General features: G+C 39.4%; 1 protein-coding gene across 3 annotated transcripts in view; it reads right to left on the bottom strand.

The window, feature by feature from the left end:
- Positions 1-13,628, bottom strand: part of LOC137184579 (voltage-dependent calcium channel subunit alpha-2/delta-3-like) — a 133,168-nt gene extending 119,540 nt beyond the window's left edge. The window contains exons 1-4 of one of the 3 annotated variants that reach the window (XM_067592377.1): positions 13,408-13,628; positions 10,912-11,152; positions 670-6,384; positions 275-356 (exon numbers count right to left, since the gene is read on the bottom strand). In XM_067592377.1, coding sequence (XP_067448478.1) covers positions 275-356; positions 670-794 — 207 coding nt within the window. In that variant the 5' untranslated portion in view covers positions 795-6,384; positions 10,912-11,152; positions 13,408-13,628. The remainder of the gene's footprint in view (positions 1-274; positions 357-669; positions 6,385-10,911; positions 11,153-13,407) is intronic. The other 2 variants (XM_067592374.1, XM_067592375.1) reach the window with 2 other exon arrangements.
- Positions 13,629-14,428: the final 800 nt, after the last annotated feature.

Here is a 14,428-nt window from a genome sequence, read left to right as displayed (position 1 = left end):
TTCAGCTCCCCAAAATGATGTTATCCAGTGTGTGTCCCTGTGTGGCTTACACACTGAGGTGGTGGAAACATTTTTTGAAAAATGTAAACCATTTGGCATATTTCTAGCTTCTTTTAAAAGAAAATCTCTCATCTTTTACTCAGTATTTTTGCTGTAAGACTAAAACTAGCTACAACATAATCTTGCTCAAGTTCAGTCATGTGGACATCTGAATAATATTTTTTATAGTATTGCCATTCCAGGATGTATAAATTCAGACAATAAACCTACTCACCTTCTGCAGCAGCTGGGAGCCAGAGTACTTTGCAGAGATGGACTTCATCTCCCCACCAAAAGCTGAAGCCCACAGCTTCACCCTGCAGGAAGCACACAATATGCAGCAAACAGTTTATAAAAGGACATGTATGATATAGGCAACAACTTAGAACAGTCAACATGGTAACTTCTGCTTTATGACCGAAATTGCAAGAGACAGAAACGTGAAAAAACAGAGAGCATCACACAAAATGAAGACACCATTAATTAGCAGTGGAAACCATTCAACAACAGTTCGCAATATGCTATTAAATATCTATTGTAGACTCAAATAACTACGGTATTAAGTTCTGTTTAGAAACTTGGAAAATCAAGTGATGCGCGGCACTTTTGCATAAAAGAGCATCTACTTACACGGACGGAGGGATGCTTTGGTGGGAGCCTCCCACCTCAGTGACCCTGGTGCTTATAGTGGAAAAAAGTAAAAACAGACACGCACACCATACACTGGAAACCACACAGCTCCGATCCACCTGCATCTTGGGCAAAAAATACCCTCCCTACGCGCGAAGTGCGAGTTTTGGGTTTATGCTGCCACCGTGGAATTTCCCCCTCCAGAGAGTCCAAAAAAATAAAAGAAAAAGAAACAATGAGGAGATCAAAAGTCACCTAAGATGACTGACTGAATCATTCATGGCAATGTGTTTAGGCTATTCTTGGTGCGGGACGCGGATGAGCGATGCGCCTTGACAAACGGCAGCTGTGTGAGTTATCCAAAGTGCCGCGGTGTGGCGCCGCTGACCGGTGCGGCGCACACGGCTCTGCTGCTCGGTGGAAAGTCGAGCTCGACTCCTCCGGCAGGGAAAGTCCGCTCAGTCGTTTTGTTTGACCAACCTCACCCGCAGAGAGCAAAGAGTGGAGGTTCAGGGGGGGAACCGGGGAGATCATCAAACGATGCAGCGCACAAGAGCACGCCTACTCCTCTTGAGTAATGCGACTAGCCCTCTCTCACCCTCTCTTTCTCTCTCTCTCCCCCTCTCTCTCTCCCTCTCTCACTTTCTCTCATCCTCTCAGGGTCTGAGGATAGGCTGAGGATGCTGTTATTGTTGTTATTGAATTACGCCATACTGACCGGCCTCTCTTTTCCTCTCTCTCTCTCTCTCCCCCACTCATGGGCTTTAATACAGGGCTATAATAGCTAGCCTTCAGCTTTCATGTCAGATCAAGTCATACACTGTATGCCCAGGTTCACTGAAGCAGGAATTACTGCCAAAGTGCTGACGAAAGAGGGAAAAGAGAAAAAGAAAGTGTGTGCATAAGAAACATAGGGAAGTGGGGGTGTCCAGCCAGGACCAGATGATAGGTCAGTTATGCTGCATAAAAGCATGTCAATTAAATACACTTTGCAGCAGTGATGTGGCACTGGCAGCATGTTGGCATATGGGTAGTGACAGAGGATGAGAGCCCCAAGGCAACGGACCCCATGTGACAGATCATGTTTCACATAGAGCTGGAAGGATTCTGGCAAAGCACTGAGAGGGGATCAACACTGACTGAATGGCCTATCTCTGCTGCTGCAGAAGGGGTGCCTTACCTTTTTCACACTAGAAGAGTCACCTTTGACATATGTGGGTCAAACATCAGTGTGAAACAGCCGGTCTGGGTTTATCAACTCCACAAGTACAACCATAGTTGGTACAGACCTGTCACAACAGTCTTTACAGCAATCACACAGCTGCAGATGTTAAGTCAGTGTCATATTCAGGAGGCATATAGACTTTCAAGGTGGAAAAAAACTTCTGTTGTTGAAAAAAAATGTGCATACATTCAGCAAAATGAGGCAGGAGAAAGTATTTTTGTGTTGATGCTAAAACTCAGTTAGCCAATCATATTGGGATACATTAAATACCGTCAGGTAAGTGAAAATGTGCAAATCAAAATAGTTTTGTATTCACTACATTTTTGCATAAGGGTTATTGATCTCATGTTTACTGCTTTTCCCAGTGACTCCACTACAGTGGCCAGTGCTTTGATGTCACTGGATCAGCTCCCAGGTTTCCAAACCAACAAGCATGGACTGTTCTAATGGGACTATAATGAAGATGAGACTATAATGAAGCCAGTCTGCCCAGTAACAGTGCAGATGCAGTGTGAGGATCCATTCTGACAATACAATGAGGCAAACTCGATGAAATAAGTGAACAGTGCACATTTTTAACAGCTGTTGCATGATCATTCTACTGTATGTACAAGATAAAAGCAAATAACCTACTTAACCAATCAAAGCATCAACTGTTCACCTTAATGTTGCAATATACTGCACCGTAGCACTTTAGAAATCCAAACACTAGCACACCCCTAAACACAGATAAAAGTTTAAAAGAACTTTTTTTTAAAAAGTGTTAAAACTGACTTCAACAGATGTTTGTAGTTATTCCGCTAATCTGAGGCTACAGGTAATCTTGTTTTGGGTTGGAAAATACAAATTTACAACAGAAAACCACCGGTACTAACTTGGGGCATGGATTTGAAAGATTTACCAGACATGAAGGGTCTAACAAATAATACTATCCAGTTCCATTAAATATAGGACTGAGTGGTTTTGGTGTTTGACCCATTATAGGGACTAAAAATCCCGACTTTAGTTCCCATACTGGGTCAAACACCAAAACCTTCCAACCATGTGCATTTTTGTTTTTCTTCATATTGATTTACCTGATTGAGTCATACATATTCTCTGCAGTGCTTCATTGTTTGCATCCTGCTTGTCTGCTAGTATTTCAGTGGTTTTAAGTTTTAAATATTTTTAAAAAATGTAACAGATTATCGGCAAAGTAAGACAATGATGCTGTGATCATCGCTGCAATACTGTTTGCATTTGTAATGTCTTAATATCAGCTTGTCAATCATCTATGAAGCACTTTGAATTTCACTGACCTGTTTGAAATATGTTATACAAATTAAGTTTGATTGATTAATTGATTGACTCAAAATATTTCAGTATTAAGAGATAAACTTTGAAGTTCTTTTTATGGTGTTCACTTTCCTGTTTCTGATCATTTCTTCTTCCTTCTGTTTCTGTCACAGCATGTTGCCATTCCTATGGAGAAACTATCACCAAGTCAACAGCCAAATCACCATCATATCCCCTGAGGTAAAAAGATGACATATGGCATTTTAAAGAGGTTTACTTATTCCTGGAAACCAGAAAAAAATAAAACAAAAAATATCTGCTCTGGTTGTTGGACTGATTAGGATGTTTTATCCACAAAACTAAAGTCTCCCCTGAGAGTTCCTGAGTGTGAAGTGTTTTTGCGCACCAGGATATCACTGAGCAAAGCAGGTCCATTTCACTCGACGGTACTATGTGGTCTGAATAATAGCAGCTACAATAAGTGGAGTGAATGGCCAAGTAAAAACCAACATAAAGTACAGGATAAAGAAAAATATCAGCACAGTTCAGCTGAAGGAAGTCTTGAAGAGTGGAGGCTGACAGGGATAATTTAGTTCCCTCTTCTTCCTCCCTTGTCCTTTTGCTGTTGTCATGTTCAAATCTCTTTCACTTCTCATCCTGTTTCAATGGCAGGTCATTATTTACCATTTGCCAGTCTTACAGAGCCTCCACACAAAGGGTAAGTATGAGTATACTGTAAGTGGTGATTTTAAATGTAAAGTGATAATATAAAGGCTTCTTTGTTGGATCGCCCTCCTCTGTACTGATTTGACTGCACTTTTTTGAAAATAGTTTTCTGAATGTAGGTTAAGCAAATAGTCATATCTGCTGGAATGGCTCCAAAGTAAACAAAAGTCCGAAAATTATTATTAAACTTACATTCCGCAAATCTCTTTTCTACTCGCAAAGCTTGTTTCTTTCTGTCTCTCCCCTTCAAACAATGTAAAATCACATATGTCTGATGGGAACCCTGTGCACTATCCCACATGAATCCCAATCCACTGTTAAAGGAGCTTCTAGCCATGACCTTAAAGACATAGCTAGTTTGGAGAAAAAGAAAAAAAATATCAGTTATAGTTACTAGCTAGAAGCAAATCACTTTTCTACATAATTCCTAATGATAGATTCATGCACGTGAACCAAAGGCATGTCCCAGGAGATTTTCTGGATGGATGGGGCAGTGAGGTAGGAGGCTGAAGTCTGGATTAGTGAGGGATTCTTTTACACAGCATAGTCAACCTTGAAACCGATGTGTAGCATGCAGTCGCCATGGGGCTGAGGTTATTAATGCGGTGAGTGAGACCCAAAGTTATTAGAGGACATAAACAAAATAATGCACTGATAAATGGATGTTTTAATATATTCATAGATTATTAAATCCTGCACAGAATATGGAGTAGATTGAGTCAGGGTCACATCAGAGGAAAAAAACCAAAAAAAAACAACATCAGAGTGATGACCCAGCCCTCCTTTCCATCTTCACACACCCACGACCCCTCTTGTTTCTCCTCTAACCGTCCTTTTCCTCAATTCTCAATGCTGTAATCACACCTGATTTTGGAGAGCAGAGTGTACCCAAGTTGATGGCACCTGGGCCATACCTGGCATTACAGCAAAGACAAAAATAATCCTGACATTTCTGACAGTGTAGTTCCTTTTCTATCCAACACTGATAGCTTTCAATCCTGGATGTAAAATCTGCAGTGCTAAATATGACACAGGTGATGCCAAGCTGCTGTGTCTTATTTTGTTTTTGCAATGTTTTAATTGAAAGAGAATTCAGGTTTTCTTTTTTTTTTCTTTTGACAACTTACAAATAATCCCTTGATGTCCCATCACAACCTGCTGCAAATATGCTGAATTAAAGTAGCAATTAACTATAGAAGTGCATTCATCATTCATCTAAATAGCATTTTACATCTTTTGTGTCTTTAAGTGTTTTACAAAGCTCAGTTAGAGGTCTCAATATTATTATACAAGTAAGATCATGCTGTGTGCTCCAGGTGTATTTTGCGTGCACACCGCTAATAGGTTCTGTGTTGTTGATTATCTAGCGTTGGTGTTAGTGTACATAAACCTGATGAAATAATGTGATGCCTTTGATATAACTGAAAGAGAATCTCCCAAAACAGGGTAGAAGGGTCTGAAACTTCTCAGAAAGAATATCATACAAACTAAATGGAACCACTGTACAAAGTATAGTAGAGTACATCTAAAGTGAATGATCAAATACTCTATACAGATTCTTTAAATTACTTAAACTCAAGTGTAAGTATACTATATGAAATAAGCATTTGTTAGTACAATATCTATTCCACTTAGCTTTTTTAAGGCTGTCGGTTTGCCTACTTTTTTTTAAAAGTAACGTTAACTAATTAGAATTTACAGTGTATTAGTGTGAGAGCTTCATCACTGTATGGCCATGTTTCCTTTTCTGGTGTCCCCAGTTTGACCTCAGGGCTACCAGCTATTCTGTATCTCTAGCAGCTCATTAGCACCAAGGTCAATTCAGTATACCAGTACAGAGTAAAGGATCAGTGGAGAAGGTAGGCGTCTTCACGTGATTGAACTAGATATGCTGAGCTTCCCTTGCAGCACATATGAATTTTCTTTTTTAATCACATTCACCAAATATGCAGATTTTCAACAATTTTATGCCCTGCCATTTTCCAAGAGATTCATTTTAAAGCCTACTAGATAGGGAAGTGCACCTTTGACATTTTGATTTGTAAGAGTTGTTCTTAATGGTCATTAGGATGCAGATTACTCCCTACTACTGTTCTATCTAAAAACCAGTCCCTTGTAGACATCTAGTCACTTACTGCCTATTTTATGTGTCAAATTATACGACAAGGTTGTTATATTTCATACTTTGACCTACCGCTGAGCCAAAGCACCTCTGCCCAGGCTGGTTTGTATTTAAGTGAAAGCAGGAGATTGTGTCTGTGTGTGAGCATCAACGTTCTTATCCGTACGGACAGTGATGTGCTCCGTCCCATTAGTGCCTGGGAATTTCAAAGCACACCATAAATAATTCTTTGTTACCAGGCTCAGAACTCACCTTGCTCCAGAAATACCTCCCTTAATTCAATTAATAATGAGATGCCAAAGACTTTCCTCCATCAGCAGCGGCAGAGAAGCAGACGTCTGTATCCGATGAGATGGAACACAGCTGCCTGTGGAATATGCACTGTCATTGGATCAAAATATCTACTACATGCAAGATTCATGGCTTGAGAAAATAAGGACAAACTGCGCCGAGCTTGCCGTGATGAACAGCAGGGGGCGGTGGTAGCTTCAACTAGAAGAGAGATGAGTTTATGCCTGGTGCATCACCTGTGAAATCAGGACAGGGAACATGAATGATTATCGGGCTTTCCTCCCTTTCTAGAAAGTGCGTCCTTGAATGAAACATTTGATCTCTGATGTTGGCAAAGGCAAGGCTGAATGTGCTCGTACAAGTCGGTACTTTGAAGCAGATGGAAAGTGAATTAAAGCTTTTGGGGAAAATCATCCTCAATAGCGGCTGTCAACATACTGTACACTGGGTTGAATAGATGATTAAAAAGCTTATGCTCAGGGATTGATTTGAAGTCTTAAGAGACTCCTCTGCTGCTAGTGAAAGGTAGCCTAATTTTCCAGACTGGCATCGCCTCTTAACAAAATTGCATGTGGATGTTTATTAGATGCCATTTTAGCACGCTGAGAAAAAGTGAGAAAGGTTTTACTACAAGGTACCATTCAGTCACATTTGTGTATTTATCATATCTAATCTATCTATAGAGATGTGTCAATCTATTCCTGAATAATAAAGGTATATCAAAAAGCAGACAATGTACCACAAAAAGTAGTTAAAGTTCAGAGAGCCCTCCATCGGAAAAAAAGGTGAAAGAGATGATCTATAATGGTTAATGTTCCCATCCTCTCAAAAATTTTCACCTAAGAATATGTGCATACAGTAGCTTGCCCAAGGCATAAGCAAGATACAGTTAGCAGCTGCTCAGAGCCTCCAACAAATTCCAGGAACAAATTATAAACTTGAAGTCCTCTATTCATATTCTTAAATAATTTAGGGCAGTTAAATAAATAATCATGTGTTGAACTTTTTTTATGTTTGCACTTTGCTGAACTTCACTGAACAGATATTGTTTGGTCAAATCACTTTCTGCTTAGGAACCAAAACGGTTTGGGCCATGTTTACATCAGTAGTCTCACTAAACACTAATGTCCTGCATGGTTTCTTCAAGAGCCGTCTCATTGTGAAATAAGTGCTTAACTCAATGCTTAAAATACAATAATACATTTACACGCACAAAGAAAAACATAGTCTGACCTGGAAAACGAGACTTTCACCAACCAGGAATCCTTTAATCTACTGTGTGTCACTGCATCGTTTGTAAAAATGACAAACAAGCATATAAAATGCCACACATTTAAGTCAATGTCATTTCTTGTATTTTTGTTGTATATTTACAAGGTTACAAATCTGACAAACACTTCCAAGATCAACACAACCCCTTTTATCAAAGTAACCAGAAAGTGAGAATAAAGAAAACCTCCTGTATAGCAGACAGATCGGGAGGAGACGTAGACCTGCTCGGTCCTGCATCTGCTATCTTCTGACAAGCAGTCAATAGTGAAAGAAAGAAACGGCTTGTTCAGCAAAAGTAAAGAAAAGAGTGGGAAATGAAGAGGGCAAGATATCCTGTGAAAAGCAGGAGGGGGGAGAGGAGAGGAGAGTGAAATGAGTGCTTCAGGCTTTCTTTAAAAGGGCACCAAAGATTAATTTGTCATCGAAAAAATCTACAGAATGGGATGCATATTAGTGAACATAATTGTGTTTAAAAGCAATTATACACCAGTCATTTCCTTTGTTCAGAGATAAAATTCAGAACATTGAGCCATTTGGGAGAGAAATGAGCTGACGGAAGACTGCAAGTCATATTATAGCCAAGGGAACTGTGGTATTGGTGACTGAGCGTACAGTAGTTGACAAAAAAACATCATGTAAAGATACTCTGTATGCCTTCTATGTGATTGAAAACTCATTAGCTTGTGTGTTTAAACATACAGTAATTGCCTGTGAGTAGAAAGTAAGAATAGTCATACTGACCGTGACCTTCACATATATTTTGTAATGGGGACCAGATACAGTATACTTCCCCTCCACCAAACTGTGTGGCAGCTACAAGAACCTCAATTAGCCAAGTAATTAGGTCATATATCAAAACAATGGAGTGGCTGGGAGAGGAGGGACAGAGATGGTCAGAGAGGAGATGAAAGAAGCGGAGGAGAAAGAGGGTGGACAGAGCTTAATGAGGAGACGTATTGGGAGATGAAAAAAACAAAACAATTGGCCTGAAGAACACAGGTGAGAGGAAGAAACAGAGAGAGAGGAAGGAAGAGACAGAAGCAAGGCATCTGCTAAAGCATAAATGAGAGAAAGACTGAGGTGCACAAGAAAGACAGGCCAGTAAATTGAAAGCAACTGGAGCACAGTATGACAGAGGTAGAGAAAGAGGAAGATTTGTCAGGCAAAATAATCCGGTGTTTAGAGTGTGTCTTGTGAGTATCAACATGGTGAAAAATCAGCATGTCTACCCACACTTCTGGTTTGTGAGGAAATGCAAAAGCCAGGCTAACGTCTTGGCACACTAAAACCACATGGAATGATTTTACAAATACATTTTAAACATTGATCGCAATAAATGTCTTATTTTTCATGGAATTAAAAAACTGCAATTAGGAATGACAGTGTTTTTAAGAATCTGATGCACATTCAGTAACTTTCAAGACTAATATAATATATACAGGAATAACAGGAAAAGATATATATGCATGCATGCATTATCATCCATCTAGTCTGTCTCCTTTTCCCTTTTTCCACAGTGTCATGTCTGCTCTCCTGGTCTCCTAAGGGGCAAATCACCTCATAGATTACATTTCACACAGTGTCCTCACACTGGGTTTGTGTTCACACGCAAAGCCAGCCAGGTAAACAAACAGAAAACAGGAATTTTGCTGTTTGTGAGAGATATATGCGCGCACACACACACACACACACACACACACACACACACACACACACACACACACACACACACACACACACACGTCATCATCTTAAACGACAGTAATACTAAAAGCACTATGACAACATGCATAATTAAAGACACTCTACCTAAAAATAGAAGGATGGGAAAGAGAGAGTATAGAAACAAGAGATGAGTGAGACATGAGAGAAAGGCGGAGAGGGTGACGGAGAGCTGAGGGATGTCCACAGCAATAACAAAGTAAAAAAAAAAAAAAAATCAAATGCACAAATTGTAGGGATAGTCAGACTTTTGTATTAGGGGCCAAACTTGTCAATTTTCTTTTCCATCTTCAAACAAACAGTGTGAAATGACTCAAGCAGCTGTCTGATTGCCTGAAAGAAAAGACTTGATGGGAGAGGTGGCTTCATTATGTGGAGAAATAACAGGCAGCCAGCGCAGACGTCTGTGATATTTGCATTATTTTGTGTAGCAGATTAAAAACGGCACTAAAGTGCTCTACATTCACAACATGTTCACAACTGATTTGCCCAAAGCGTCCCATTCTATTTTACATTCCCCAGCCACTTCAATTAAAGAAAAAACACCTTGCTGTTACAAGTCCTCTCCTTACCCCCATTATTCTCTGTCTCTCCTTTATTTGCCCCCTCACTCCTATCATCAGCTTTTTTCAGATATGCAATCTCCTTTTTATCTTTTTTCTTGTGTTTCGTTTGCCGCGCCTCAGTGCACCTTATTAAAATGTATATTTTCAAATCATTCTTCAAAGGCAGACTGTTTGCCTAGAGAACCAGAGCCATGCCCGCTGTTACAGGAAATTACAGCGAGACCGAGTACAACCAGATAGCCCACCTCTTTCTTAACGCCTTCTTTCTCTTTGTTGTTTTGGTAACGTTGTGCTGCACATCAAGTGACTAAACACTGTATAGCCTACTTTCAGTCATTAGTTTTTCATATTCAGAGATTCAGCCTAAGCACTTGGCGCGCCTGCCAAAAAACAACCTATTTTTAACCTTCCATAACAGCAAATATTTATCTCTACAGCCCAATCTGTGCGCTAGAAATCAAAACAAAATACACATATTCAGAAAACAACCAAGCACATGTTTAAACAAAATGACTGTGCTACTGTAGAGCGGCACACAGTGGAACTCCACTGATCTACCCTTGGACTGTTTATTTGTTTAAGCCCCATAGCCTAGGCTGTTGTTGATAACCAACTCATTTGCAACGATAACATGCCCAAGAGGCTAAAATGAGGCCATTCACTGCGGCTGTGCTGATAGAGGATGAGGAATTCGGAGGCTTTGATTGGCTTGACTGTGATGTTCAATTAATAGTCGACTCACCAAGTCCTAACACACATCAAAGTGCCCCATTGGGCCGAATCAGTGATTGACAGTGCAGAATAATCCCAGGCACTGAAGGGCTAATATTATCTCTATTTACCACTGTGGACACACTAAACATGGACGATAAAAAGAGATTTGGAAGAATTGGAAAGGTTGAAGAATAAAAGAGGAAGAGGACGACCTAGTCTTGTCATCTGCCATTGCCAGTATCACTTTATAAACAGAATGCTGGCCCGAGCAAGCTGTGTAAAGAGCATGTGAACATGGATCTCTAAAAAAAATGTCCAACTTTACCCACCTCCCAGTCTTAGTGTCCTTCCCATCTCTTGTGCTCCCAGAATGCAAAGCAGCTTAGATGGTGGGACCCTGCCACAGTTTGGCTGCAACAAAGGAGTTGTGCAGAGTACCCTGCGGGCCTGTGCTTTCTGGCTGGCAGCTTTACATATAAAACAGGCAGGCCTATCTGTCTCTGCACAGGCTGTGGCCACAAAGTCCGAATCCCCAGCTTTGAGCACTCTGAGGATCCTCGCTCTGGAGTTCTGCACGGGGAGAGATTAACAACAAACACTAAACATGACTCTTCTTCTGCATGTCTCAGAAAAAGAGGGAAATTTTGGATCACTGAGGGAAATTTGGTCAAATAAAAGTCTACAGCTTAACTGTCATCTAAAAAAATCTTTGCCCCTGTCATTAAGAGCTGCTGATCAATCTTTTTTTTATTCCTCCTGGAGTATTTTTGTATATTATTTGTTTAATTGGATATGGAGCTCTAGTGCTATAATATTATCATTCAAGCAAATAACAGCCATTTGAATAAAATCTTTACTTTTGGCTTGCATACTAATAGATTTAATTGTAAATTAGCTGCAGTAGGTGTAAATCTTAATGTATTATCATTCATTTATTAGTGGTTACATTGCATCCAGAGGCAGTTGGAAAAAAAACTCAAGCAAATACTGACATCTAGTGGATATTAGGTGAAGTTACAAATTCTATGCACAGATGTGGAGGCACAATCACATGAGGACAACCTATATTTTTGATGCTGATGCCCCTCAAGAGTAGATAAAACCCTTAACAGTAAACTTCCATTCAATTTTAGAAAAATACGCAACCAGTCTCGCATTTACTGTATGACTTTTTATTTTTTAAGTGCTATATCTTTCTTACACAGATATAAATTATTCATTAGGTAACTGACAACTTGCTTTTTATGGAAAAACAAGTTTTATATACTACTCAGGGTGTGAGATAATGTGTCAGAAAATATGAAATTTGAATAATTTATGACATGTATTTGTGAATATTGTCCACTGTGTCTGGTCTCTGTCTTCTAGGTTGAATATCATCATATTTAACTACCACTGTGTAGGATGTACAGCTGTTCACTGCATTACCCATTACTGAATACATTGCTATCCTGACCTCTAGTGGATGAATGAATTAGATGCTCAATGCATGCAGAATTCATGCATACAATCTTCCTGTTCTGTACCGCTGCATTAGAGAGCAACTTGGCAGTCTTCTACAGTACATCTGTGTAACATGAATAGTCAAAATGATCTCTGTAAATCACAAAATAGGTTATTCCAAAAAATGACTGAAGTAATGCGTCCAATTTTGGCAAAAAAAAAGGATCCATCTAACCATGTAATACAAAGCCTCTGTTCTGCACACAAGGTTTGTTTTCCACATTTCAGTTCTGAGGTTCTAAGTTTTAGACTTAAACTTCAGATATCTGGTGGAGCTAATGGTCTGCAACAGACTGTGATGTGCAATCTGTACTTCTGTTCTCCATAGTCTCATTGTTTGCCCCATTAACCACAATGCCTAATGGAAATGTTGGTATCTTGGGCTGTGTATCTGTTCAGCACTTTGGTCCACAGAGTTGGTTGACAACTTCTGTACTGACCAGACTGACACCAAATATGGTACAGCCCCTAAAGGATTAATTATGAAATTTTTTAGACACCTTGACCCTTTCTTCAACACCAAGATCAGATACAAATTTCTCCTGATACTGTACATGTATGAACCACAAGGTAACACTTTCCAGTTTGTACTGAGCATGGGCTTAATCATATTCACATTACACACAAGCATCAAACACCTGGCAGACTTCCATAGAATTTAAATATCAGCTACAATATGTTGAACATTGCAGTGCATTAAAACTATAGATTAAAACACCACTGGCCAACTGAACATACCATACATTACAGGCGATGTGCAAGTTACTTGGTAAATGTAAAGTAGGCTCCTATCACTAAATTAAATCTAATTAATGCTACTTTACATTAATCATTAATAGCAAAGTTACATTAATCCTCACTTTTTCAATTCATTCAATATGACACTTTGTGGGTGTTAATTATGGATTTCAGTCTTGTATATGTGCTTACTGGGTTGGGGATGGATTATGGTTCTTATAGATATCTTTGGGTTGAACTTTAGGTTGAGGTTAAATTGTCATTAGGGCTGCAAACAATTATTTTCATTGTCAATCTGTCGATTATCTTCTTGATTAGTTGTTTGGTCTATAAAATATGGTAAAAATGGTGAAAAATGACTATCACTGTTTCCCAAAGAGGCAACTGTCCACAATCCAAAGATATTTAGTTTACTATCATAGAAGACTAGAGAGACCAGAAAATATTCACATTCAAAGATCCAACCTGCTGCTGGATAACAGGAAAAAACGTTTTGATATTTAAGTATTTTAAGATAGTTCACACACACTACAACTCGTCAGCTAAGAAGATATAACATGTAAATAAGATAACTTTCGAGTTACCTGCAGGTTTATTCCTTCTCTTTTGGCGGACCCAGAACCTGTGCTACTTGACGTTACCGAACCATAGACTGTGTAGAAATAATGGACGGAGCCACCGTGATGTCACCCAGTAGTTTGTGGACTCGTTTTGAAGCCTCGAGTTTGGCATTTTGACCGTCGCCATCTTGGTTTTTAGGAGCCATAAGTGATGAGAAGTGACAATATTTCGATAAGAGGGGAGGAGCTCTCCAGGTTTCAGCTACAGCACCTCACACACCGGTGTGGTAGCGATTTGTCAATCAAAAGGTAGCCACGCCCTAAAGCATACCCTGCTTTATCATCTATTTTACTCTAAATGTGGCCATAATTTACAAAATGAACATCATTCTGTATTGAAGAAGACTCCAAACTAGCGATTGAGACCATAAAGTCATTAGGAAAGTATTTACTGAGATAATAAATCAAGTGAGAAGTAGGGTCATATTTCCATAGACATCTTTACAAACGGACTTCTTTTGGAGGCAGTGTCGCCCCCTGCTGGCAACTAGAGCATGTAGGTTTATGGTACTTCCGCATTGGCTTCACTTGACCCATGGGATGAACGCACAGAGAAAGACCGATACCAGCCACCTTTGGTAAGACAGCAAACAACACATCCCAAGAAATGAAAAAGTAAGTCTTACTGGGTTTTGTAACTACAGTGTCATTCTGAATCTCACATTGTTACATTAGCTAATGGTTACTGAAAAAGCAAATGAATCATATTACTAAAAAACAAACAAACAAACAAAAAGTCCAACTTACTACACACACTGGCTATAGGTATTATGATGGTATTATAAGTGCTGCTAGTTGCTTTGACCACTTGTGGCCACTAGATGTCATTATAAAAACAAACATGTCTTATCAAGGCATTACACAAAAGTCACATATGCAGAATTTGCCTCCCTGTGTTTTGCTGGATTGCGAATGACACTGTCTTATTTCTTATTGAATCTTGTTCAATTTACTCTTTGTGATGTTTTTAAAAATCCAAATTGAA

The sequence above is a fragment of the Thunnus thynnus genome, chromosome 6 (assembly GCF_963924715.1).
Source record: "Thunnus thynnus chromosome 6, fThuThy2.1, whole genome shotgun sequence".
Taxonomy (NCBI): domain Eukaryota; kingdom Metazoa; phylum Chordata; class Actinopteri; order Scombriformes; family Scombridae; genus Thunnus; species Thunnus thynnus.
Note: the sequence above shows the minus strand (reverse complement) of the source record. Positions and strands in the feature narration are given on the sequence as shown.